Raw genomic sequence first — 24,601 nt, 5'->3', positions numbered from 1 at the left:
TTCACAGGTGGGAGGACATTTAAATAGGTCCCATCTAGTTTATTCAGGCAAGGGTTGAAGCTGGTTTGTACAAATCATACCAGTAGAAAGCAACCACAAGTTGTTCAAATCAACTAGTTGCAGTCCTTGCTCCTGGGCAGCAGTGGCTCCTCAGCAGCTTCTTTCCATCCCTACAGTGCTCCTGGAGCAGCCCCTCCTTACTCCACCCCTTTCCCACAATATAAGACCTCAGGCCAGAGACACCAGCCCCATTAATCACCCTGCTGTCCCTCAATCATATTAGGGAAAACCGAGAACAGAGACAGGACTCAACCATGCTCACACAGGGTAGATTCCGTTTGCTGCCTCCTGCCCCTCATTCCTGCCTTAATTGTAGGGCTCTGCATTATAGCCCCATAACTCATGCCTCCCTAATTAAGGCTGTCAACCAGCCCCATTGTAAAGCTGGAAAATGTACAGCACCTGCTCTCTGGGAACCCTGTGCCAGGTGTGTGTGGGGGGCTTGCTGAAGGGTACATCGATTGGCTCCTCAGTTGCAGTGTCTGGCCTTTAAGCTTGATTATAGGAGCAGGGATCATGGCTAACGGGTCTCTTGTGCCAGATATCTAGGCATAGGAAGGTAGGGAGGAGACTATAGGAAAGTGAGGTTGTTAAAGAGTATACTCTTAGCACTGCTTTTGAGACCCCTCCTTCCCCTAGAGGGACGTGCTAGAAAGTTTGCAAAAAGTAAAATAGGAAGACTAAACAGCATAGACATTGGTTGGTATTACTGGCTGTTCTTGCTGCTCTGGGGCACCTGAAGCAGAGAGTTCTTCAGGCAGACAGTTCTTCAAAGGCACTAATCCTCTCAGCAGCTCTGCAGTGAGGGCTGGCAGGGAGGTAAGGAGAAGGACAGAGCCCTTGACCCTCTTCTCTCTGCTGGGCAGCCTTGGCCCTCACAAGCTGAGACTCTGCCATGCTTAGAATAAATCATCTCAGGGCCTACTTAGGAGGCCAGGTCAAAAAGCTGAGAGAAGTCTCAAAGATTGAGGAGTCTGAGATGGTGAGGACAGGAGGCAGTCAGTTGGGAAGTGCCTGTTACTGTGCTCTTGGTCCTGATGTGTTCTAGTAGAGGAGGCCTGTGCTCGACTAGATTTACCAGGGCCTATAGGCCCTTCTGTTACTCTGGAGTCATAGAGGGGGCTGGTCTCACTGGGGAGTGGAGCCTGGCCCAATGCCCTGCAAGAGAAGGAGGAAAGCTTGTGTGGGCTGAGTCGACAATAGGTAATTGGATTGTAATCACCCGCCTGGCTTCTGCGCGCCATTGGGGGCGCTGAGCCTTTCAGTGAGCAATCAGCACTGCGTGGTGGGAGGGGGTAGAGATTCAATAGCAAATCCCAGGTGGAGAGCCGAGGAGGAGGAGCAGCAGATGGGCAAATTTTCTGTCTCTCCCTTCCTTGCCCAAATGACGCTGGCTGCCTATTAGCTATTTACCAGCAGATTCGAGGTGGAGCCAAATCTTTTGTGAAAGTCCGGTGGAAGGCTAAGATGGATGGTAAAGGGTGAGGGTTTGGGGGAGACCTCTTCTCCACTATTCTCTGTGTTGAAGAATGTGCTCATGGAAAAGAAAGTGCATTTAGGAGCACAGGTAGAGGTGGCAGAGGTGGAAAGAGCAGACAGCAGAAGAGCTGGGGTCCCCTGCTCTCCAAACCTATTGGTAACCAGAGTTGGGTTTAGTGTACTTGTGAGAGACTTACCCTTAACCCTCCCCAGGGGCTACAGTCCCAGGCAACCCAAAGTTATCTATGGCCTGCATAAACTGGCCTCTGGGGCTCCCTGCCAAGCAAAGGGAACACAATTCATCAGGAGGGAGGTACCCTTCACCAAGAAAAGAAAAGGGAGTGGGGCCCTGGAGGCACAGGGCAGGGCAAAGTGGCTGGAGGCCAGCCATCTCAGGCTGATGCAGTGCCCAGACGTGCCAGCCAGTCAGCCCGCTTGAGTTCCAAGGCCTGCAGGAAGCCTTGGACTCGTTCTTCTCGTGTGGCTGAAAGTTTGTGCAAGCGTGTCCGTCGGAGCTGGGTGTCCCCACTGGCCTGGAGCCCCTCTTGCAACAGCTGCTCTGTCACTGCAGCCTGGTCCCTCTCCAGCTGCTGCCTCTTCCGCTCCTCTGCATACATGTCTCGGGCCTTCTGCTAAAGAAAAGTGGGGATTGGGGGAGACCATTTTTAGGCGCGGGTGGAAAAGGGATGGAAGTAGCGGGCGGAGCACAGGGTAGACCAAGTTAAGTGCAACAGTAGGGAGTTTGTACCACTTTCGGAAAGGTTTGAATATAGGTGTGCAATGGGTGGTGCCCATGTTGTACAGGCAGAGCGGTGGCACTTCTGGGTCCATCTTGTTTTGGGTGGGAGCATCTGTATTTCTTAAAATTCTTCTCATGTTTGCACTTGGAAGAGAACCAGTCAATGTGGGTCTGACTTCTGGTTCCCTCACCAACTAGCTTTGTGGCTTTGGGTAAATCCTCTCCTAACCTCATTTCTTCATCTGTAAAGTGGGGGTTGTGCCTACCTTGAAGAGTGGTTTAAGGATTAGAGATAATATATGCAAAACCCTCTCTAGCATATTAGCAGGCTCTCGAACAGAAACAGCAATTTCACACATTATTACTGTCTATTCTCTGCTACAAGGAAGGTCTTATTCCTGCCTGGGGCACATCTATGGGGTCCTTTCCTTTGGCTTTCCAGGTCATTCTAAGGGTGCTATTCTCCCAACTCCCTAAGCTATTTTTCAGAATTGGGCTTGACTTGCCTCCCATATGGACACCAACTTGACTCTTCTAGCAAATGACCCTTTTATGAACATTCTAAGAAGCAGGTTCAGCATTTTTAAGCCACTTACTGCATGCTGCCTAGTAGAATAGGTATTAGTATCCATAGTCCACTTTTTCTGTTAGAAAATAAGCCCTTGAGGGCTCCATAGAACCCTCAAGAGCTCCTGGAACCAGCTCTGACATTAGGTAGGTAATCATTCTCCCTGGCAGCCCTTCTCATACCCTTTGTCTACATACAAATCATAAACTCATAGAGGGCAGAGACTGTGGCTTATCCTCTGGCATTTGGGGTGCCCTGTACGTGTGAAATACTCAGTTGACTGACCATGTGATCCCAGGAAGGCAGAGAGGATGCTCCTGGGGAGGGGAAAATCCCTTTGGAGCAGAATCAAGGCTTTGCTGTGCCTCACTGATACGCTATGCATCTGCCACTCTAACCTGCCGCAGAGGCTATGCACAAGAGCTGCTCTGCCAAACCCATTCCATGTGTGAGAAACTGCTTTGTTGCTGACCTGGCATCCTATATCCTGATGACCTTTACCACGTAATTCCACCTTATGGTATTTGTGTACGTGTCTCTGTCCTACTCAGCCTGTAAACACCTGGATTGTTCTGTCTTTATCCTTTAAGAAACATCTTACATGAGCACAAGCACTTGACCCTTGCAGAGGAGCTAGGGAGATACTTTCTGTTGGAGACAGACATGGCGGTTCAGAATAAAGAAGTGATCTGCTAAGTCTTCTCAGCAATAAAGGTTCACTGCAAGAATAAAGTCGACAAATGAAAACTCTAGAATATCCTCCTTCTAGGTGTTCAAGGGCATTCTTTTTCTATGATAATGAACTCAAGCCTGGAGCTATGAAGGCTAAAATGGACTTAAGAAGTTGCTGCTAAGGCTCTCCATCTTACTGGAAGGGCTTCTTGCTGGCCTTGGTCAGGAGGAACCCTGGGTCCTACGTATAGGGCCTTATTGGGAGGTAAAGAGATGTTCAGGATACAGTCTCAGCAACCCATATGCTTACAGGCTGATTAGGACACAGATCTCTACATATAAAGTCCCATAATACAAAGTAGAATGTGGTAAGGGAGGCAAAAGAAAGGGTCATGCAGCTCAGAAGAGAGAGAAATTGTGGCTGATGAAGGTTAAGGAGCAGTGGACAGGCAATATTTGAGCTGGGTTTTAACCAATGTGGAGGATTTGGATAGTGGTGGGGAGAATATCAAGCAGTGGAAATGATGGTCAAAGACATATGAAATTGTCTGAAGAGCTTGATCAGGCCAGAGTGAGTCCTCCTGGAGCACCAGGGTTCGGAAATTCCTGTCCAAAGGACTCTACCTCCCTAAGCTTAATTCATAATCTGCAAAATGGGGATGACAGTATGCACCTCACTGAGTGGTTTGAGGAAAAATGAGATAATAAATGCCCAGCCTGGTGCCTGGCTATTAACAGTGAGCTATTCTTCTATCAGCACTGCTTGTGGCTACGGCTAAACAGGCTAAGTTCTGGCAGGACAGGAAGGATGGGGCACCCGGCCACAGAGAGAAGAAATACAGAATGAGTTAAAGTCACTCTGTGAAGTTCAGGCTTCTTCTAAACAGCAGCCCCAGACTCAGTGCCAGGCAGGGAGGCTGCAGCCAAGACAGAGAGCCTGGCCTCTATTTGCCAGGAATCAGGGAATCATCATTAGGATAATAAAGTCAGTGAAAATCCTAAATACCATCTGCTCCAACCTCCTTACTTTAAACAAAGACACTAGAGGCTGAGACAGGAAGGGACTTGGCCTAGGTCACACAGTGGGTTGAAGTTCCCTTGGTTTCTCCACTAAGGTGCATTCTTGAGAAGAGTTAAATAAGAAAACTTACATGAAAACACCTAAGTGCCTTCTTAGTAGACCCTTAATATGTTAGCTGCCACCACCACACATGCTGCCATTTTAAAAATCCTAATCAGATGCAGTTGACTCTGCCTCTTAATGAAAACTATTTCAAGATCTGGTGATCAAAGCTAATACTTTCAGGGAATAATGGCCAATCTCTCTGAGAAGTCTTTCCTGGGTTTCCTGGGTAAAGAGATTAAAGACTTTAACTTGAATCTCAGTTCTGTCTCTCATTGGTTGTGTCCTTAATTAAATAATTTTTATCTATTCATTTGCACAAGTTGGGCTAATAATACCTACCTCGTTAGGTTTTTGGAGCATTAAATGAGATCGTGCATATAAAATGTTCAGGGCCAGACACATAGTACATATATAGTGATAGCTACCATCATCATTATTAACATGCTTATTAATTAGCAAGTACCTGGTATATATAACAGGTTGTCAATCAATGCTCACCTTTTCTTCTACTCTTCTGTTCAGGCCTGCCCTGACGCATGCTATGGTTCATCTGGAACCACACCTGATGAATGTTACAGTTCACCTGGAACTAACCTGAAGCATGCTATGGTTCATCTGGAACTGCAGGATGGCCTCACAGAGGTTCCAAAACATGTATTCTGGCCACAGAATGGGCTGGAACACCAGGCAGGAGTGAGAGGTCTGGGAAAGGTGAGGAGGAAGAGTTTAGTAACACGTTGCTGGACATATCCCTGGTCAGGCTTCCAAAGGAGCAGGCTGAGCAGGACCCAGAAGCCCAGAGATGAGATGGCATAGGTATCCTGGGCTGCAGCTGCCGCCAGCTCTGATTCACTCACTAATGGAGGAGGGGTCACCTGAAGCAGTAAGATCACCTGCCTGCACCAGGGCAGAACTAAAACAAGACTAGATCAACATTTCCAACAGGATTTTTCTGAGAGCCACTTTTAGGACTATAAAATAACATCTGGATTACTGGCTCTTGGCCCTTTGAAGTCATCTGGGAGACACACTATCTGATAAAAGTCAGCAGTGAACAAATGGTAGCTGCTATTCTTATTTTTAAGTAGCAGAGTGTGGCACAGTGGTTAAAAGCATGGGCTATGGGGCCACATTGCTTGGCTTTGATTTCTGGCTCCACCATTTACCACCTATTTGACCCGAGACAAGTTACTTAACCTCTCTGGGCCTCAGTTTCCTCGGCTGTAAAACTGGGGTAATAAGAATACCTAGTTTTTAAAGTACTATGAAAATTAAACAACATGATGGACATAAAGCAGTCAGAGAGCACACAGCTGGGTGAACTTCACTGATGTAAGAACCCTTTGGGGAACATTCTTGACAGCCATTGCCAGATACTTTTAGTGGTGAGGATGGAATTCAATGCCTCCAGGGGGATAACTTTAGTTGTCCCATAGCTTATTATGCTAAACCAATGTCACCTTCCCTGGAATTTCTACCAAGGTTTCAGGTCTTTTCTCTGGAACAAGGTTGTTTCTTATTCAAAGTGTAATTCTTTAAAATATTTGAAGGCTAGATTAGAGGTGACTATCATCTGCTCCCAAGGTTGTAATGACTTGTTCACTTTGTCTTTGCCAACAAACTATAAGTTTTAAGACAGTAGGGACTATTTCTGACTTGGTCACTGCCATACTCCCAACACAAAGCAGGGACTCAATATTTTTTTGCAAAGGAATAAACTGTCACCATGCTTCCCTTTTCTAGACCATTATTCTTTACGCATTCCTTATAGGACATTGCTATCCAGGTTGGCCTCTTCTGGTAAGTCCTCCAGTTTACTAAGTAGTGTCTTAAAACTCAATGCCCAGAAGTAAACTTTCTAGACATGCTCTGATGAGCAGAGTAGGCCAGAGAATCATAAGCTGCACATTATCCTTCTTTCATTACAGCCAAAGACTAAAAGTATCTTTAGTAGCTAAATCTTGTTAGTTCACTTTTAAGACTATGGTCCATTAAAATTTCTGTAACGTTATAATGTGAATTGCTTCCAAGCTGAGTCTCTCCCTCCACCTCTCCTTGAACAAAGACTTACCCTTGTCATGTACTATCCAGGGGTCAAATTAACAGATGATAGAGATTTTCAAGCAAAGACAAACTTACTTGAACATGAGCTTTTGCGGGACTACCTACACTGGGGTAACTGAGCTAAGAGACAATGGCTCTTAAGAGTTTGCATATAGTTTACATCCCCTGTGGACTGTGCCTGCATAGATGTGGCCCTTTATTCTGAAGGAGAGAAACTAGTAACTGCAAAGCAAGGTTCTAGCCTAGAGGTGCTGAGGTGCCTGGCAAGTTACCAAGGACATAAGGCAAAAGTTCAGTTCCTTGAACAAGAGCACAGGTGATGTTTTCACCACAGTTGGATAACCTTGATTTTTCCTCTAGGAACTTTAGAGCAAGAATCACTGAGGCTCACAAAGCCAGGGACAGATGAGAAAGAAATAGTAAATGTTACCAGGCATAGCCTGGGGACATTGCTCCAGATTTTAGGCCTTCTCTCCCACAAAGTTCTTTGATGCCAACATGGCTGGGAGTGGGGATGAGCCCCTCTAATCCATTCTGTGGGCATAGTAGCAATTTTCAGCTGTCATGAACAGAACAGTGATTGGAAACTACCTACCTGCCAAAGCAGGAAGTCGCTGAGCCTCACTTCCCCAGATGTCCGTATCAAGATGTCGGGATTAGGAGAGTGGTAGGTATACAGGCACTTGTCAAGCAGAGACTCAGAGACATCGCTAAGGTGAGTGGGGAAGAGACAAAGATAAGCATACATCTCTTTCTGCGTTATTCTCATGGTAAATCCCTTTTAGAAGACTTCCCAGTTTACAAAATATCATCAAATATCTTAGTCAATACTACCTGGTACACAGAAGGCCTCGAGAAATGCTTGGTAAACTAATTAGTGATTTTAATCTTCAAAACAACATAAGGTATTTCTATCCTCACATTATAGATAGGGAAATTGAGGCTCAGAGAAGATGATTAGTTAGCCCAGAGTCATTCAGCCGCAGGCTTAAAACCAGATGCACCCACTAGAACGTGTTGTCCTTCACTTAATACATCTTATTTTTTAAAATGCATATACCCTATGACCCTGCAATTTGACAAACTAATATGCAACTGCTTTTAATAAAGATAAATCTAAATGCACTGATTGGAAAAACGTCTAAGATATAATATTTTAAAAACCAAGTTTCAGAAAAAATACAGTGTGAAAAATACATGTACACTCAAACACACATGTGAATATACATATAATATAAACAAAAAACAAAGTCTAAAAGGCGCACACCATACTATTAACAGAGATTACCTCTGGGAGGTTGGGTAAGAAGAAGGAAAAACTATCTCTTTTTGCTTTTATGTACCTCTGTTGTTTAAATTTATTATAGAGAACACATTTTTAAAACCTTAAATTTAAGTCATATGGACTCTGAAACACTGCAAAAAATCCACATTACTTAGGAATTTTAGAAAAAGAGCAAAATGATCAGCCCTCCTGTGTTTGATAAGAGCTACTTTCCCAGACAGACACTTAGAAAGGAGATGAAATAAAGGAAGAATAGGGATGGGCAGCATTTACCTGAAGTAAAACTCTCCTGTCCATGTAAAAGAATATTGGCAAGGCTGGTGTCTGTTGGTTCAGAGAACACTGTCTACCTGTCCTACCAAATACACAGCAGCAGAATCTGCAATCTCCAAGAGCTGCATTTTGCAAAGGCAAAATTTACATCCTAGAAGACAAAATTACTTGGTGGGAACATTCTTCTGGGCGTCTAGTTAAAAAAGCAGAGATCTGGGATGTGTTTGAAATAAGACTCAATTCTTACTAGCTGTGTGTCTTTGAATAAATTACTCCACCTCTCACTCATCTTTTTGAGGGAGCTTTATTTTCTGTACCATCGTGTAGGAAATAATATTCACTTATGACTGGGCAACGGGAAGGGCTCTGGTTCAGATTTCCCTGATAATCTGGCAGTCTGTCTTGGCAGTATGGTCTTAATTCTCGAATTAAGAAATATGAGACCCTGTACAATCAAGATAATTTTTCTGCTCTCTTATCTTTGAGATGAGCACATCTGTCCTATCTACTTGTAGATTATTGTAAGGGTCAAATCAAATAAAATAACAGATTTGGATGTACCTTGGGAACTGTAAAGTGCTATATAAATAAGAAAAAAGAAGAAACATTATTTCTAATCCCACCACTTTGCTGTGTGACTTCGGATCCAAAATTAACCTTTCTGAGTTTCAAATGTGTCTGCAAAAAGTTTGTTCTACCTACTTTAGGCAGTGCACAGAATTCTTATCAAAACAGAAGTAACTCTAAAGGAGAAAAGATTAAAAAAAATTAAAATAATACATCTGTGCTTTGGCCAACAAAAATCCATCTCTAAATGGCATCAGCTGTTTATGTAAAGACTTTAAAGAAATAATTTCTATTACATAAAATTAAAATACTAATTTTCACCTATGAAATTCGAATAGTTTACATTTTAAAAAAATCTTAAAAGAGAATAAACTGAAACGGATACATCCAGACCCAAATCCTAAGGAAACAATCCAAAATGCAGGCAAGAGTTAAATTTATAGATTTCATTGTATTATTTGAATAATGAAAAATTGGAAACAGCCTGCATAACCAACAAACAGCAGAACGGTTAAGTAAATTAAAATAAGATATATTCGGTAGCTATTAAAATTAATGATACGAAGAACTGTTAAAAACATGGGACGTGGAAAAGTGCTCATAATACAACATTAAGTGGACAAAGCATGTTTCAGATTGTAAACTGTTCACAGTGTGATTTCTTCTATTATATTTATGTCATAATTTAATTTGCGTTTAAAAAGATGACTCTGGCTGAACTCCCAACCATGGCTGATCACTACTTTTGTCAGCACCAGCTCTGGCCCGCACATCCATTACCATGGTACACACAGCACCATGGACTACTTACTTGTGTACATTAACCAGACTGTGAGCTGCTTAAGGACAAGCCCCCTGACACATTCATCTCTGTATTCCCTGTTCTTCTAGCATAGGACTTTCCTAGGATAGAGAAACACTCAATACGTGTTCGAATGAATGAATGAATGAATAAATAAATCATTGAAAATAGATCTCAGAAATAAATAAATACTGGTTTTCTGAATGTGGGGCTTTTATAGGCTAAAAAAGTCTTTGACAATGCAATTTCAAACAACCTAGAACCCAAACACAGGTAACAGACATTGTCACATCTTAACGGAAAAGATCAATACAATTAATTAAATACACACACACAAGTACACAGGAAGAGCTAGAGGAAATGCTTAAAAAAATGTTACCAGAGGAATTGCTGAGGGTGAGATCTTGGGAGATTAAATTTTCAACTTTATATGTCCAGTAGTTTGCCAATGTTCTCTAATGGACATGTGTGACCTTTATAATTATAAATGTATGTGTGTAATATGGGTGAGATTGTATTCTTTTTAAAAGAAGTATGTCTGAGATCATGAAAATGTGTTGAAAATAGTGGTGATGATTATGCAACACTGAGTATACTTTATGCCACTAAACTGTATGCTTAAAAATGGTTAAAACAGTAAAATTTATGTTATGTATATATTATGACAAAAAAGAGGTAGAACATCTTCTGGAAGGATATGGGTACAAGTATTCAATATAATAATGGCTCCTCCCTAACAAACTAGGTATTTCAGGGGATGGCCAACCCAAAACAAAATCAATTTAAAACCTATAATGGAGATATGGCAACAACCTCTGAAAGGGAGACTTGGCAATAATGAGTATCAGCAAGACGGTGAATGGCCTGGCATGAGGAAAAAGGGAGAGTAAGAACATTTAGTGTGTTCTCAGTATCATTTTGGAAAGGTAGACCCTTTCTAGAAGGTACTGGGAATGTGCCCTCTTAAAACAACATAGTACATTTCTCTAGCATTTAATTTATAAAGATGGTGAAAAACACAGGCTTTGGAGGTAGATGAACTTGAGCTGTTCCACCTAGTAGGTCAACTAACCTTTTAAAATCTTAGTTGGTCTTATAAAATGGGGCAAATATCAGCTACTACTTTCTAAGAAAATTAAACAAGAATATGTGTGACAAGCTCTTAGCCTAGTGCCTGCCTAATGATAAGATGCAATAAATATTAAGTAGTGACTTTTATTTTTATACTGTGTTAGTATTCATTTCACCTTCCTATATCAGCAGTCAGTATACTATAGTGAATGAAAGCAAGGCTCTGGAACCAGGTTAAAATCCTGGCCCCAAGCTGTGCCAACTATGAGAACTTGAAAAAGTTACTTCCCTGTTTCCATATTCTCATTTTTAAAATGGGAATAACAACAGTATCTACCACACAGAGTCTAAAGATTAAATGAAATAATATACGTGGAGTACTTAACCAATGCCTGGGAAAGAGTAAATGCTCAGTAAATGTTAGCAATTATTATTATTTACATTATTGTTTTTAGAGGCCTACAGGGGGTCAAGTGACCTGCTCACAGTAACTCAGTTAAAGTTTATTAACCATCCTTTATGTTCAACCTTATCTCTTTTCTGTAATTCTAGACTCAAAAATCAATCTAACATTAATATGAATGTTAGAAAAAAAATATACCCTGGAAAAAAGGAAAATGAGGAATTGGATGGTGGTAATGAGAGTAAGAAAATTCCAGCTACTTCAAGAGTAGAGCTTAACTGTAATTAACTGACTCTGTTATAAATGTAGATTTGTCTAAATTTGAATAATGTAAAGAGCACCACCTCACGCCCTGCTTACCCCAGTCTGAGCCAAACTCCAAGCTTCCTGCACTTGTGGGCTGAGACACCAGCCACCTTACCCTGGTGACCATGGCCAACCCAACAACGTCTGCATGACTAACTCCACAAAGGCAAGTTACTAAACCATGCAGGACAGAGAAAATGGATATGGGACAACTTCCTGGGCAAGAAGCAGAAAGAAGATAAAGGTCAGGGTTATTGTAATGTGATATGAGTACAAAATATGCGGAACTGGGAGTCAAGATCAGAGTTCTAGTCTTAGGCATGAAAATGTATATTAAATCTGCTTGCTAAAAAGCTTTCTTTATAGTCTACGGCCATGCCACCTTGAACGTGCCCGATCTCGTCTGATCTTGGAAGTTAAGCAGGGTCGGGCCTGGTTAGTACTTGGATGGGAGACCACCTAGGAAGACAAGGTGCTGTAGGCGTTTAAAAAATAAATAAAAATAGCTTTATTTATAACATAAGCATTTATCCCTTATTATTTTTAATATACAGTTGATGAATTCCACATATAAGTAGAACTGCTCAGTTCAAACCTGTGTTGTTCAAAGGTCAAGTGTATTTTTTTTTCCCCCTCTTTAATTCCCCGCCACTTCCACCCCTGACCCATGGAATGGATGTTGCTGTTTCCCCTTAAGAACTGGATCTCTGAAGGCGGGGGCATCCCCTCCCACACGCTCGTGTTGTGCACCTGGGGCCTGGCGCACCCGAGGTATGATCCATGGCTCCACCTGGGGTGTGAACCCAGGACCTTCTGCCTGCAAAGCAGATGTGCTAACAACTACACTATGGAGCCACCCCTCCCGGTCAAGTGTATTTTTGATCCATGGTTAGGAATCTATGGATGCGGAGGGTCAACTATAGATAAACTCGGATTTTCAACTACATGGGCGGTCGGTACCCTTAACCTCCACATTATTCAAGATTCAATTATATTATTTCATCTATATAAATGATAATATAAAGCATTAATCGTAAAGCACAATAATATAATAAATAATTGTGAAAACACTCCTCAAGCCAAGAACTTGCATCTACTTATATAACCCTCATCTTACATATCTCATCTTCTTGCTTGGTCCCCGCTCTACCAACTTAACTAGTATCTTAATTTTTTCCCCAATAGTTAATTTTAAATCCACATCTTAACTGACCTCTCTACAGCATCTGACGCTGTTGTTCCCACCAGTGCCCATGTCCCCGCTAATCCACATAAACAAATTCTTTCTTTTCTTGGCTTCCATAATATTGACTGCCTGGTTTTCTTCCTACCTTTCTGGTTGTTCTCTTTTTTCCTTAAGGCTCATTCTCCTCTACTCAGCCAGTAAAATTTATGTTTCTCAAAACTCCATTCTAGGCCCTCTCTTCTCATTCTAGGCTCTCCTTAGCTTCCTCATGCCCTCGCTTTGCCACCTACACACAGATGATCTCTGTACTAGTATCTCCAGTCTTCTCTCAAATGTCAACCTGACATCTATGTTTAACATCTACAGTATATCCCAAACCAAACCCCTGATCTTCTTCCTCAAATTGGATCCTCTCTCAGGATTCCTTAGCACAGTGAAGGGCACCACTATCCACTGTTTTTATATGTCAAAAACGTTGGAGTCACCTTTAACACACCCCTTGCCCAGGGTAAGTCCATCAAGTCCCCTTGATTTTATCTACTTCATAGCTCTTGTACTCTATTCAATCTATTCTACCACCACAACCACATCCCAACTCCCTTCCAGGTACTCTGCATTTGGATTATCACAAGAGCCTTCCAACGGTCCTTCTGCAACCAACAAGCTCCTCACACTACTGCCTCTTTCCCCAGTTACTGCTTATTCTTCCTTCTTAGATCACTTATCATTTCCTTGGGGGAGCCTTCCCTACCTGGTCTATTGCTCTTATAAATTCTTGTTATACTATGCACCAATGCCTTTATAGCATTTATTACCATTATAATTTTATGCTAATTCGTATAATCTTAATTCTTACCACTGTATCCCCTACATACAGCAATGCACCTGGCCTTTAGTTGGCACTTAAAAGACATTTGTTGAATGAATAATTAATTGAATGAATGAACTATGTGGCACAGAATGATCACAGCTGTTGGAGAGGAGAAAGATTCATAAAATAGCCTTAAAAATTGTCCACTTTCCTTTTTATCTAATTCCATTCTCACCTATTAACTTAATTTTTAATTTCGTTTCCCAGGTAAATCGAATTATACCTGAGAAAGGAAATCAGAAAAATTCCTGGGTCCTAAGATCCCATATAATAGAGGTAAAGGACAAGGATTCTGGAATCAGACAGCTTTAGATATAAATCCCAGCTCTGGCACTTACTAGCAGAATGACCTTGGGAAAGTCACTTTAATGCTGAGCTCAGCTTTCTCACCTATTAAATAGAGAAGACTCGAATCTCACACATGAGATTAATGACTTAATAAAATACAGAACATAACAGACTGCCTGGGTTATTTCTTTTTGCTACTATTATTTTACTATTACTATTATTATTTACTAATATTATCAAAGGTAACATTAATAATATGAGAGGGACTGAGTAGACAGATGGCTTCTAAAGTCTACCCCAGCTCTAACAATTAGGATTCCATTATGTTGCTAATGATGAACAATTTTTCTTTTTGAAAAATCCCTGAATCTTGCATGAAACTGTAACCTGGGAGATCTAAAGGACTATACTCCAACAAAGTGCATTCCTGAAAAACATTCTTGGAAAACATTGCCAAAGGGCTGGGAGGACTCATTTTTTTATCAAATGCCACAGAGTTCCTACCTGCTATGCCGTTTTTCTGGGGCTTCTTGGTATGCTGTGAGCAGAGATTGGCTGATATAAGCCAATACTAAGCTCTTACATGTGGGGTGCCACCCCACACCCAAATCTTTCTACGAGCATGCCTGATTTGACTTCTGGCCCAAGTATGTGATTTAGGAGGGATATCATGGTTTGGTGCACGCCTGTTTTCTGTATCAGTTACCATGCTAAACAACTAGGGATACCTGGGATCCAGCAGGCCTTGCTCCACTCCCCAGGCCATCTCTCTCACAGCATTACTGATCTCGTGACGGGACGTGTATGCAAAGCAGACATTCAGGAAACACCTGAGGAAGAAAATAATAATTTACCAAAGTGGGACAGGGTCAAAGGATTGGAATCACTGACTCCAGAGCATTCTTTCTCTGGAAGAACAGACATACACCAAATGTTAACCATGGACACCTCTGAAAGGCCGGATTATGAATTTTTTGTGTTTTCTGGGTTTTCTTGGAATAAACATTTTATTAGTTTTGTAATTTAATACTAAATGACCTTTATTACTCTCCTATCCTCTCCCTTTCTACTGCCAACAGCTTTCAGAGAAAGTGAATCCACTGTGATATTAGCACAAGCAAAGGACAGTAGGAAGGAAATCTAATGCAAAACAAATCCACTGCCAAACATATATATTTAAAGTCAAATGAAATGAACTCTGTTCCCCTTTGCATCTGCACGATCTCCCAAGGTCATCCTATCTATAGGTTAAAGGAGTGGGACAGAAAAATAATTTCTTGAAGGATTTGTCTTCAGAGGCAGGGATAAGGCCTACTGCATTCCCATGCCCTCCCCTGTGACGGAAAAGATGAGAAACTGTACGTGTGAGTATACACACATACAACATGGTGCTGCAGAACCATCTCTGGTCTGCCCTGAAGACAAAGGAAGAAGTCTCTAAGCATCCCAAACCACCCCCTCATTGCCTCCGTATCAAATGCAGACCAAGGAAGGCAGGATGTCTTTCTTCCTCAAGCTAGCAGGGAGTCAAAGACTGATACATGTCCCCAACGGGAAATCTGAAAACTTACTTGTTGTAGTTCTTAGTGGCCTGCACAGCTTGTGCCATTAGCTCCTGGAGATCCAAGGGTAACAAATGCAGATCACCTAGGACCCGGATACATACCCCATGCTTCTGCAGTTTCTCCCTGATTGGGGGAAAGGAGGCAGGGTTGGGACAAAGCACCTGCTGAGCTGGAGAACAGAGTGCTTAGATGATACACAACTACCAGTTTTTGAGTGATTTCTTGTGTGTCAGGCACTGTCCTACACATATTATTTCACTGCATCCCCTCAACAACTCTGAAAGGAGTTCACCACATTCCCCGTTCTATAGTGGGAAACTGAGCTCAGATGGGATAGTTAGACAGAGATTGCCCAAGATCATATGGACATCAAGTGCTGTGTCAGGACTGAAACCCAGGTCTGTCTGAGGACCCGCATATGAGACCGTCTCATGTGTCCTTGTTGGCAAGTTGCATTTTACATATTCTGTGCTATGCTTGTCTCATTTTGACAAATGAATAAACTGCTCAAGGGCAGAAGCTGTATTATTGGTTACCTTTGTGTCTTCTGGCAAAATATGAGTGACATCTAACATTAATTATACGTTTTACTAAGTGCCAGAAAATGGTCTAACCAGTCTTCACACATCAACACATTCCATACTTACACTAACCTTGGAGGCAGACGTTATCATTCCTTTTTTACAGGCGAGGAAAATGAGGCAGATGGAGGTTGGGTGATTTGCTCAAGATCAGAGTGCTGGGAGCAGAATTTGACCCTAGTGAGTCTGGTTGCAGAGCCTGTCCTCCTAATCATGACATTACACTGCCTCCATACAGTAACTCCCAAACTGAATGGGGAACATGATTCACTGTCACACAACCAACTTCTCTCACCTGGGAATGCTATGGAGAAACTGAACAACTAATGTTTGGAAAACAGGAACTTAATAACAAGAAATATACTGTAAGGTGGGGGTATCTGGCAAGTCCTGGAGAAACCTGATCCAGAACTGAAGGCCACATCCACTGCCTAACCACCCTATAACACCCAACCACATTTCTTCAAGGGTGATGCAAGATCTAATCACCTATTTTTGAGAACCCACCGGAACTATAGTAAACAAATGTATACTCAAATCAAGGCAAAATGTGAATAAGAATACCTAGATTCAAGTCCTAGTACTACTGCTGAGTAGGTGACCTTGCATAACTATTTAGCTTCTCTGAGTTCAGTTTTCCTCACCCTGTAAACTGGGCTGATAACCATCCTTGCCATACGATCTGCTTTGGCTTGTGCTGACTAAGACAGAGAAGGCAAAAGTGCTTATTCTCAGGCACTAGGCGTATGACTCAAGTGAGATCTATAATGTAGAAGTTGCTGCAAAAGCCCTGGTGAGGAGGTGTCTGGAGCCCTGGCTCTGCCACTAGCTTGCTGTGTGACCATGGGCAAGCCTTTCTCTTCTCTTCACTAGAGTTTAGCTTCCCAACTGATGAAACTAAACTAGGCCACTGGTTTTCCAACCTTCTTTTAGCCAAAGAACTCTTTCTTCAAATTGTAAACAGCAGCCCAAGATAGAAAATAGTTAAATGTGAACCGGCACCCTACACCCCATTCCCTCTGGGTTCTTTGCACGCCCACTCCTAGAACTCTGGGGTTCTGTGGCACATTGTTGGAAAACCATGGCTAGGGTTTCTTGCTCTGTCCAGAACTTCATAATCTAAGACCATTTCTCTACTACTGACTGACTAGAGCAATCTCAGTAGAGGTGTCTACTGCATTTTGATCTTTCAGAAACTCAGATTGCCTCCTGTCTCTGAGTACAATGTAGTAGACAACAGCCTATCTCTGGAGTTAGAAAGATCCTGTCTGTCTTGGCTCTGCCTATCTGATAGCTGTGTGACCCAAGATCACACCTAAACTTCTCCGATTTTTACTTTTCTCATTGGGATAATAATATCTTTCTCACAAGATAATGTGAATATTATTATTAATATTATTATTATTATTATTATTATTATTATTATTTAATGCCTACAGCACCTGGTATTCCTAGGTGGTCTCCCATTCAAGTATTAACCAAGCCCGACCCTGCTTAGCTTTCAAAATCAGATGAGATTGGGCACGTTCAGGGTGGCATGGCCATAGACCCAGATAATATGACTATTAAATGAGAATACATGTTCAGTTCAGGGCCTGACACAAAGTATGAGCAGTTTAAAAAGGTAAGAAGAGTGTGAAATATAGAAGAGTCTAAAAACCTAGAATGTGCCCCCATGCCTCCATCTCTAGCCCCTTGGGTGTGAACTCTAAGCCACATGGGCTCTGCTGAGGGCCAGGGCGCATTGTCTGTGGCCCAGAGTCTCACCATTCTAATATGGACAGAGAGAAGCCTGCCTACCCTCTCCACCACCCTGACCTACACACGGACAGAAATGACAGAAGTGCTAGGCTCAGCTTCACGGGAGCTCTAGGCAATCTGTTCTCTCATCTTCCTGGTGCTGGTGTCGGGAGGAGCTGAGCAGAGAATGGTTGTAATGAAGACTTTTGGGCAGTCCTGGCTGGAGAGAGTTTTACACTTTAAAACAAATAAGCTCTATCAATCTTCTCTGCCTCTTTCTGGCTCTGATCCCTAAGTTAAGCTTAGACCTAATGACAGCTAAGAATGGTACTGATTCTTCCCCAAAAAGGCCTTATGCATCATCCCATTCCTTTCAAGAGAACATGCAGGAGAGTATATTAACTTTTTAGGGATGGATACACAGCAGAAAATGACTTTTTCAATTTTTCTCTCATTCTTCTCCCCTGGCCACAGTTTACCAGTCCTGGGGTAGAAATCTGATCTAAGATGGGCTAATGAAAGGGTTTAGTTCATTCTGGGCTGCTCTCGTGAAGCACAGAAAGCAGGTCCTCAGAGAGAAGGAAGTGTACAAAGAAGCTCTCTACCTAATGGATTTCAATCCTGGTTTCAGTTTTGGTTGAGGCTGGCTGTACCTGTCGTTGAATTCTGTGAAATACCTCCTTATCCTCAAATAAATGTCCCCTTTTGGGGGAGAAAAAAAACTAGCTTGCCATGTGTGCCACCAAAGAGAGCTGACGAACATTAAAAGGGTTCAGAGTTCCTTAAATAAGCCTCAGATAAGAGAGTTGAGAGTTAGGGTAAAGCTGGAGGTGGTGGTGGAATACACTCTCCCCTCTGACAGCATCTTACTGTTCCTCCAGCAAGCGGCTGAACTTCTGCCGGGCCATATCCATTAGCCCTTCTACTTCGCTCTTGGACCGTTTGAAGTTCTCAATGCTGAACGCGTAGACCGTCACCTCCCGGATGCCCAGGTTCAGACACCAGTGCAGAGTCTGAGAAGGGAGAAGACAAGGAGCTAGGGTACAAGGAAGAGTGGGAAGAGAAATAAGGGATGCCTTGGCCCCAGCTCATTGCTGGAGGTGAGAGATGGACTTTTCTCCTCCCCAAACCTGGATAAAGCTAGGATAACATAGTGCTTCTGTAAGAAGAATGAACCAAATATGCAGAAAGCCACCACCTGAGAAACCGAAAATGTGAACTTGAATTTAATGAATTTTACTGTGTTGACACCACTGTGGTCTACTGGAAAGAACTCTTCCCTGAGAGAGTAAAGATCTAGGTTCTAGTCTTGGCTCCATCATGCACTTGCTATGTGACTGTGGCCAAATCATTTAATCTCTCCATGCCTAAGTCTCCTTAACTGTAGGACATCACGATCCATTCCTGACAGAGAACAATATAAAAGGTATTATTACTCATGGCATAGTTTTGTTATTCTGGTAGACTGAGAGGCTGACAGGTTATAAGAATAAAAGCAACAACTGCACAGCTGTGCAGCATTTGAGTTTGCAAAGGATGTTCACATGTATTATTTCAACTGATTCTTCAAACAACCCCGAGATTGGCATTACTGTTTTCATACCGACTTTATAAACGATAAAACTGAGGCTCAGAGAATTGAAGAAATGTGTCAGAAGTCCACAATTCTACTGTATGAATCCACTATATGAAGTTCTAGAATGACAAAAGCTATCTATACTGACAGCTCTTCAGTTTTTCTTTAGTCTATCTGAATGTCTTCTATCCCTTACCTTTAACCTCTAGGCTCCCTGTCTTAACACTAATCCCTTCACAGACATATACACAAACCAATTCACTGCCACCTTATGAAAATTACCAGTGAGAATCTTACACCTGAGTAGGCTCAGGGCTACAGAGGTTCTTGGCTGGCACATCTGGGTTGGAACCCACCACTGACTTTGGTCAATATAGATGCCAAAAACAACAGCTTCAATTTTTTGAACACTTCCTTTATGCCAGGTTCTGTGCCACATGTTTTTATTGTATCATCTTGTTTAATCCTCACATAATTTCCTGAGGTAGAGATTAACGCTATTCCTATTTTACATATGGAGAAACTAAGACAAAGAGAAGCTACATAACTCGATGCAAGACACAGAGCCAGGAAATGGCAGAGTAACGGTGACAATGAGTTCTGAGTGACTCCAGAGCTTAAGCTCCTAAGCACCAGGCAAACTGCCTCTTAATTAGTCACAAAAGAGACGCTAGGGGTCAACGAATTTAAACACCTCCACACAGTATTGGAGAGAATCCCTTGCTCAAGCAAAAAAAAAAAAAAAAAAAATCACTGCTCTAGCATCAGGCCATGTTCTTGTGCCAAGAAGCTACAGTCCACATTCCTACTCTTCTTAAATTTAGTTTCACAAAGACTGACATAGTCCATCCTTACTGTTAGATTTAATGTTTTCCACTTTGCAACATATGTATTAAAAACCATAAAATGTTCATGACCTTTGTTTAGAGTAATATCCCAGTTTGTCTGGCTCTTTTCTCAGTTTAAGCACTAAAAGATCTGTGTCCTGAGAAGCCCTCAGACTCAAGCAAACTAGGAAGGCTAGTCACTCCATCTTTGCTCCAGAAATGTCACTCTGTAGAATTTATTCTAAAATAGTACTATTTATAATGTCCCATAATAGTGCAGCAGCTAAACAAATTATGTCAGATCCTCATAAAATGTTCTGCAATCATTAAAACATAGTTAGAAAAGCCTATCAACCTAGAAAAATATTTGCAAAAATGTCAAGTAAAAATAAAGATATTGAAGCTATAGATGCAATTTTATAAATGTTAAGTCATATTAAAACATGTTATAAGGAATGGGATGAGGCACAGAAAAATATAAACTGTTGACTGGTTAGAAATGGTAAGAGGAGGCAATTTTGCTCTTATTTCTAAGATTTTGTGATGAGTCATTGGAATGATTCAATTTTTGTTAATGTTTGTAAGAGACCTATAGCTAGGAAACACACAATAAAATAAACAGCTATAAAAACATTCTCAAACCACAACAAACTCATGGCCTGATTTTCTAGCTATAATCCAATTCTCTACAGACTGTTTACCTTGGGTTCTGCCACCCACACCCACCTCAGCCAGCTTGTTGAAGCCCTGTGAGTGGCCCTCCTGCCGCTCCACTTGGCACTTCTTGGCATAGCGACGGTTCCCATCCATTATAAATGCAATGTGTTTGGGTATTGGGCCTGCCTGTAAAATAAGAAGAGAAATGATAAAAACATCACATACTCTTCAGTGACTAAGGGGAACATTATACTCCAAGTTGATAGGCTTGAGCTAGATGATAAAAGCCCCAAGGAAGGGAATTGGGTATTTTGTGCTCTTAGCTCAATAAATGGGTATTATGCATTATTTATTTATTTACATATTTATTAGGCACTTACTACATGCTAAGCAATATACTAGGCTTTTACACATCACCTTAAATCTATAAAGTGTATAGTATCATCTTCATTTTATAGGTGAAAAATCTGAGGCTTAGAGAAGTCAAGAGACTTGCATAAGTCATGAAGGTAGGAGGCAAAGTGGAGATTCAAATTGAGGTTCATCTTTTACCCATATGATCTTCACCACCTTGGTTTCATCAGTCTCTAATTGGAAGGTCCCGGAAGGATATCAGTGGGTGTGGTCAAATGGAGAGAGCATCCTCCACATAAAGAGGCATTCATACCTCAGTTCTATCCAATTGCTGACACACATCAATGGGGCCTAATGTTGTTGGATATTCCAACTTTACAAGAGATGCCCAATGTCTGGATTTTTATAAAAAATTTAAATGTCAGGAGCCATTTCAAAGCAAACAGAAGATATTTTGAGGGCCAAATAAAACTTCTTATCTGGCCTAGGGCAGCCTTTAGTTGTCTACCACAGCAAAAATCCACTTCTTAGCCTATTTTCCCTCGCTGGAGGGCTCTTCACAGACTGCTTCCCTTGTACTTCTCCAACATTTTCTACTTTTGTCCCCGACACGTAGGTGTTAAAAAAAATTCCAGTCAAGTCATGCAGCTTGTTCTTCCCAACACATGACTGCAGTGGTTCCCTGAGGAGATATTTCCACATCCTAGCCTGTCTGAGGACCCTTGGCATTTGTGTGTGAGTGTGAGAGTGGGTATAAGACTTACTGACTCATAAGTTCACTGCTACCCACTACTTGACAGTCTGTGGCTGAAAAGCAAAATCAAGCTGACTGGCTTCAATCTCAAACCTGTCATATGCTGAGGATATAATATTGTTGTAAAACTTAGAGAAAAAGCTTATGGAAGATTTGGGGAAGCAAGGGGGAGTATAGGAAATATGTTGATTATAGTCTTCGCATGGTCAAAAGACAGCCCCTGTAATGGTAGTCACTAGGAACTGCTAGACACTGAGCAGAACGCTTTCTATGTATGTTTCATTTAATCTTCAAAGCAATCATTATATTATAGTTATATTGTTAATAAATGATAGAATAGGATCTTTGTTCATATTTGCCCCCAAAACCCAAGCTCAGCCATTATGCGCTACTATATCAAAGAAAGATGTGTTATTTTATCTAAATCCAGAGGACAGCACTGGGAATAATAGATCAAAGTTCCAGGGAAACCAATTTCAGTTCTCTATAAGGAAGACCTAACAGTCTAGGCTGACCAATGATGCTATTAGGAGGTCGTGGGCTTCCTGAAAATGTTAGGATTAGGACAATAATCTATCAGAAATGCAGACCTGGAAGTTACCTTGTATTGATAAATTCCACTCAACATCATGGATTACTCAATTTGAATAACAGTTTTTGATATAAGATTACCCGACTGACCAGGAGGTCAACTAGTACTGTAGGCCACTGCTCACCTTTATAATATTGGCACAGAACCGCTCCCACAGTGACAACTCTCCTTCCTTGATCCATGACATAGTTCTTTCCCAAGTGGAAGACAAACCCAGAATAAGAAAATACCAACCAGGAAACCTTGGATAAACAAGAAAGTGAATCATAAGTCCCTAAGGCTTGCAAACAGCTACAGCTGACTTGTAGAGATTCACCTGGACTGTGGAGAGAAGCCAGCATTAGAATCCAAAGACACTAGTCTAAGCCTCCAATCTTTCAGCACCCAGAATGTATAAATAAGCCAATAGGACTTTCGAGGTCGAGGCCTTTCCTTGGTTCTCCTAGCTCAGTGGACCTTGCTCCCTTCCCCTTTTCCTCGGTATCTGCACTGGCTTTTTCTGAACATCTAAGTCTACTTCCTGCCACATCATAGTGCCTACACCACAATCCTTCCCGGCTTCTTCCTTCTCCGTCTTTCCCAGACCGTTTCCCACCCTCTATCTCCCAGTTAAACTAATCCCTCAGTTGTCACCGCCGTTACCTCCTACCTCGGTGGTCTCCCAATTGTTTACCCTCTCACTTGTTTTTTCCACTGTCCCCTTTGTCTCTTCCATGGCTGCCTCCCCGTCGAGTCACCTGTCTCCTCTCGCTCACCGTTTGAACGTAACACCTGCTGGGCTCCGCCGGGCGCCTTCCAACTGCTTCTGTGGGTCAACACTTCCTCACCGCCTGGCGCTGGAAGAATACGTCATCCTTGGGCGCCGGGATACGTCCCTTCCCGCCCGATGGGCGTGGCCCTGCTCTGAGCCTGCAGAACCGGAGGAGGAGCGGCGCGAGCGCGCCAGGTTGCAATTCGCACTCCCGGGAGCCGGGAGGAAAGCACGCTCACGTGACCGTGGTGGGCGGTCCGACTCTAGGCCACGTGCTGAGGACCCGGCGGGGGAAGGCGGGGTCGAGACCACTTGGCGATCCGAGGGGTCGGTAGATCCACAGGTTGGGACTTCTCAAACGGGCTGCGCTACAGCACAGAAATTCGGGGATCTCTACCTTATAAATGTTAGGGCTTCTTAGCGGTTGGTGGCAGTTTAAGGACTGAGAATAGCGTAAGGAAACGTCCCGTTTGCGGAAGGCTTTAGAACTGGGCTTTAGAGCCTTGATACAAGTCTTTAATTTTGTTTTGACTTTTATTGTCTTAGTGGATCTAATCCTTTCGCTTGTTCCTAGCCCTGGTAAAACGCACCTGATATCAATTCATTTTGTGCTGATGTGAGGAACTCAGATTTGAGGATATGCAGATTCTCAGGACCTACCTAAAGAAACTCTAAACAGGGTTGAGGCCAAAAAGAGCTCTGCTGTAAGAATGACTTCTAATTATAAATAAAAGAAAGGCCATCAGTTAACTGATAGAAAAACCAAGGGCATTAGCTCTGTACCAAACCTTTGTGGAAAACTGTTGTAGGAATTTGAAGCACTGAAAAATTTTTCAAAAAAGCAAGTGAAACAAAATAATCTTTACAATTTTTAAAGAACCTTCTTTTAGTTTCTCACTTTGGATTGCAGTCTATCTTCCACTTTCTGATGAAAGGGCTGCTTTTACCAGGCATGTTCAAAGAAAGCCCTAGAGATGAACCACCGCCCCACTCCCTGCCGCCGCCCGCCAAGAATAGTCTTAAACTTTTCCTTCCTTCTTGCTTTGCATGCAACCAAGGGAAGCTGCAGCCTAGCTGGCTTCCATCATGAGCTTGAAGACTGGTACAAAGTCACTGGAGTGGATGTATGAAACTTCTTACCCTTGTTCTGCTAATGTTTCTGTGCACTTTGTGTAATAGGTGGTATGCCTCCAAACAAGTTTTTTCCCTTTTAAAATTCTCCTTCTCTTTGGGAGTAGATGTTTAAAAATACAATGTTAATTAGTAGGCTAGCAAACTTGGTCTCCAATAATATGTTAACGTGTTTATAGATAGTCAGTGTATCTCCTCTGGCCTCAATTTCCCCAGTTCCACATTATTTCCCTCCCTGGGGTGCTGCAGGGAGTTAATTAAGATTTGTAAAGGGCTTTGAAGAGCAAGGGACTAAGTATTAGGGTCTCATGCC

At 42.3% G+C, this 24,601-nt stretch overlaps 1 protein-coding gene, 1 non-coding gene and 1 pseudogene across 3 annotated transcripts; 1 reads left to right on the top strand and 2 right to left on the bottom strand.

The window, feature by feature from the left end:
* On the bottom strand, positions 1-23,318 carry DHDDS (dehydrodolichyl diphosphate synthase subunit). Of its 2 annotated transcripts, none has more exons than XM_039854692.1 (9): positions 23,162-23,318; positions 22,531-22,648; positions 20,776-20,892; positions 18,517-18,659; positions 15,332-15,448; positions 14,489-14,590; positions 7,304-7,418; positions 5,239-5,346; positions 1-2,171 (listed from the first exon to the last, which is right to left on the bottom strand). In XM_039854692.1, the coding sequence occupies exons 2-9, from the start codon at positions 22,591-22,593 to the stop codon at positions 1,932-1,934; spliced, it is 1,005 nt and encodes a 334-aa protein (XP_039710626.1). In that variant the 5' UTR covers positions 22,594-22,648; positions 23,162-23,318; the 3' UTR covers positions 1-1,931. The 2 variants fall into 2 exon arrangements, with proteins under 2 accessions (XP_039710626.1, XP_039710627.1); XM_039854693.1 differs by having other exon boundaries at positions 1-2,168.
* LOC120596453 (5S ribosomal RNA) lies at positions 11,781-11,899 on the top strand. The gene has a single exon (XR_005651150.1). It is a non-coding gene; the product is annotated as a 5S ribosomal RNA (ribosomal RNA).
* On the bottom strand, positions 17,337-17,455 carry LOC120596347 (uncharacterized; annotated as a pseudogene).
* Positions 23,319-24,601: the final 1,283 nt, after the last annotated feature.

The sequence above is a fragment of the Pteropus medius genome, unplaced genomic scaffold (assembly GCF_902729225.1).
Source record: "Pteropus medius unplaced genomic scaffold, Ma_sr-lr_union100, whole genome shotgun sequence".
Classification (NCBI taxonomy): Eukaryota; Metazoa; Chordata; class Mammalia; order Chiroptera; family Pteropodidae; genus Pteropus; species Pteropus medius.
This window is presented reverse-complemented; position numbering and strand designations above follow the sequence as displayed.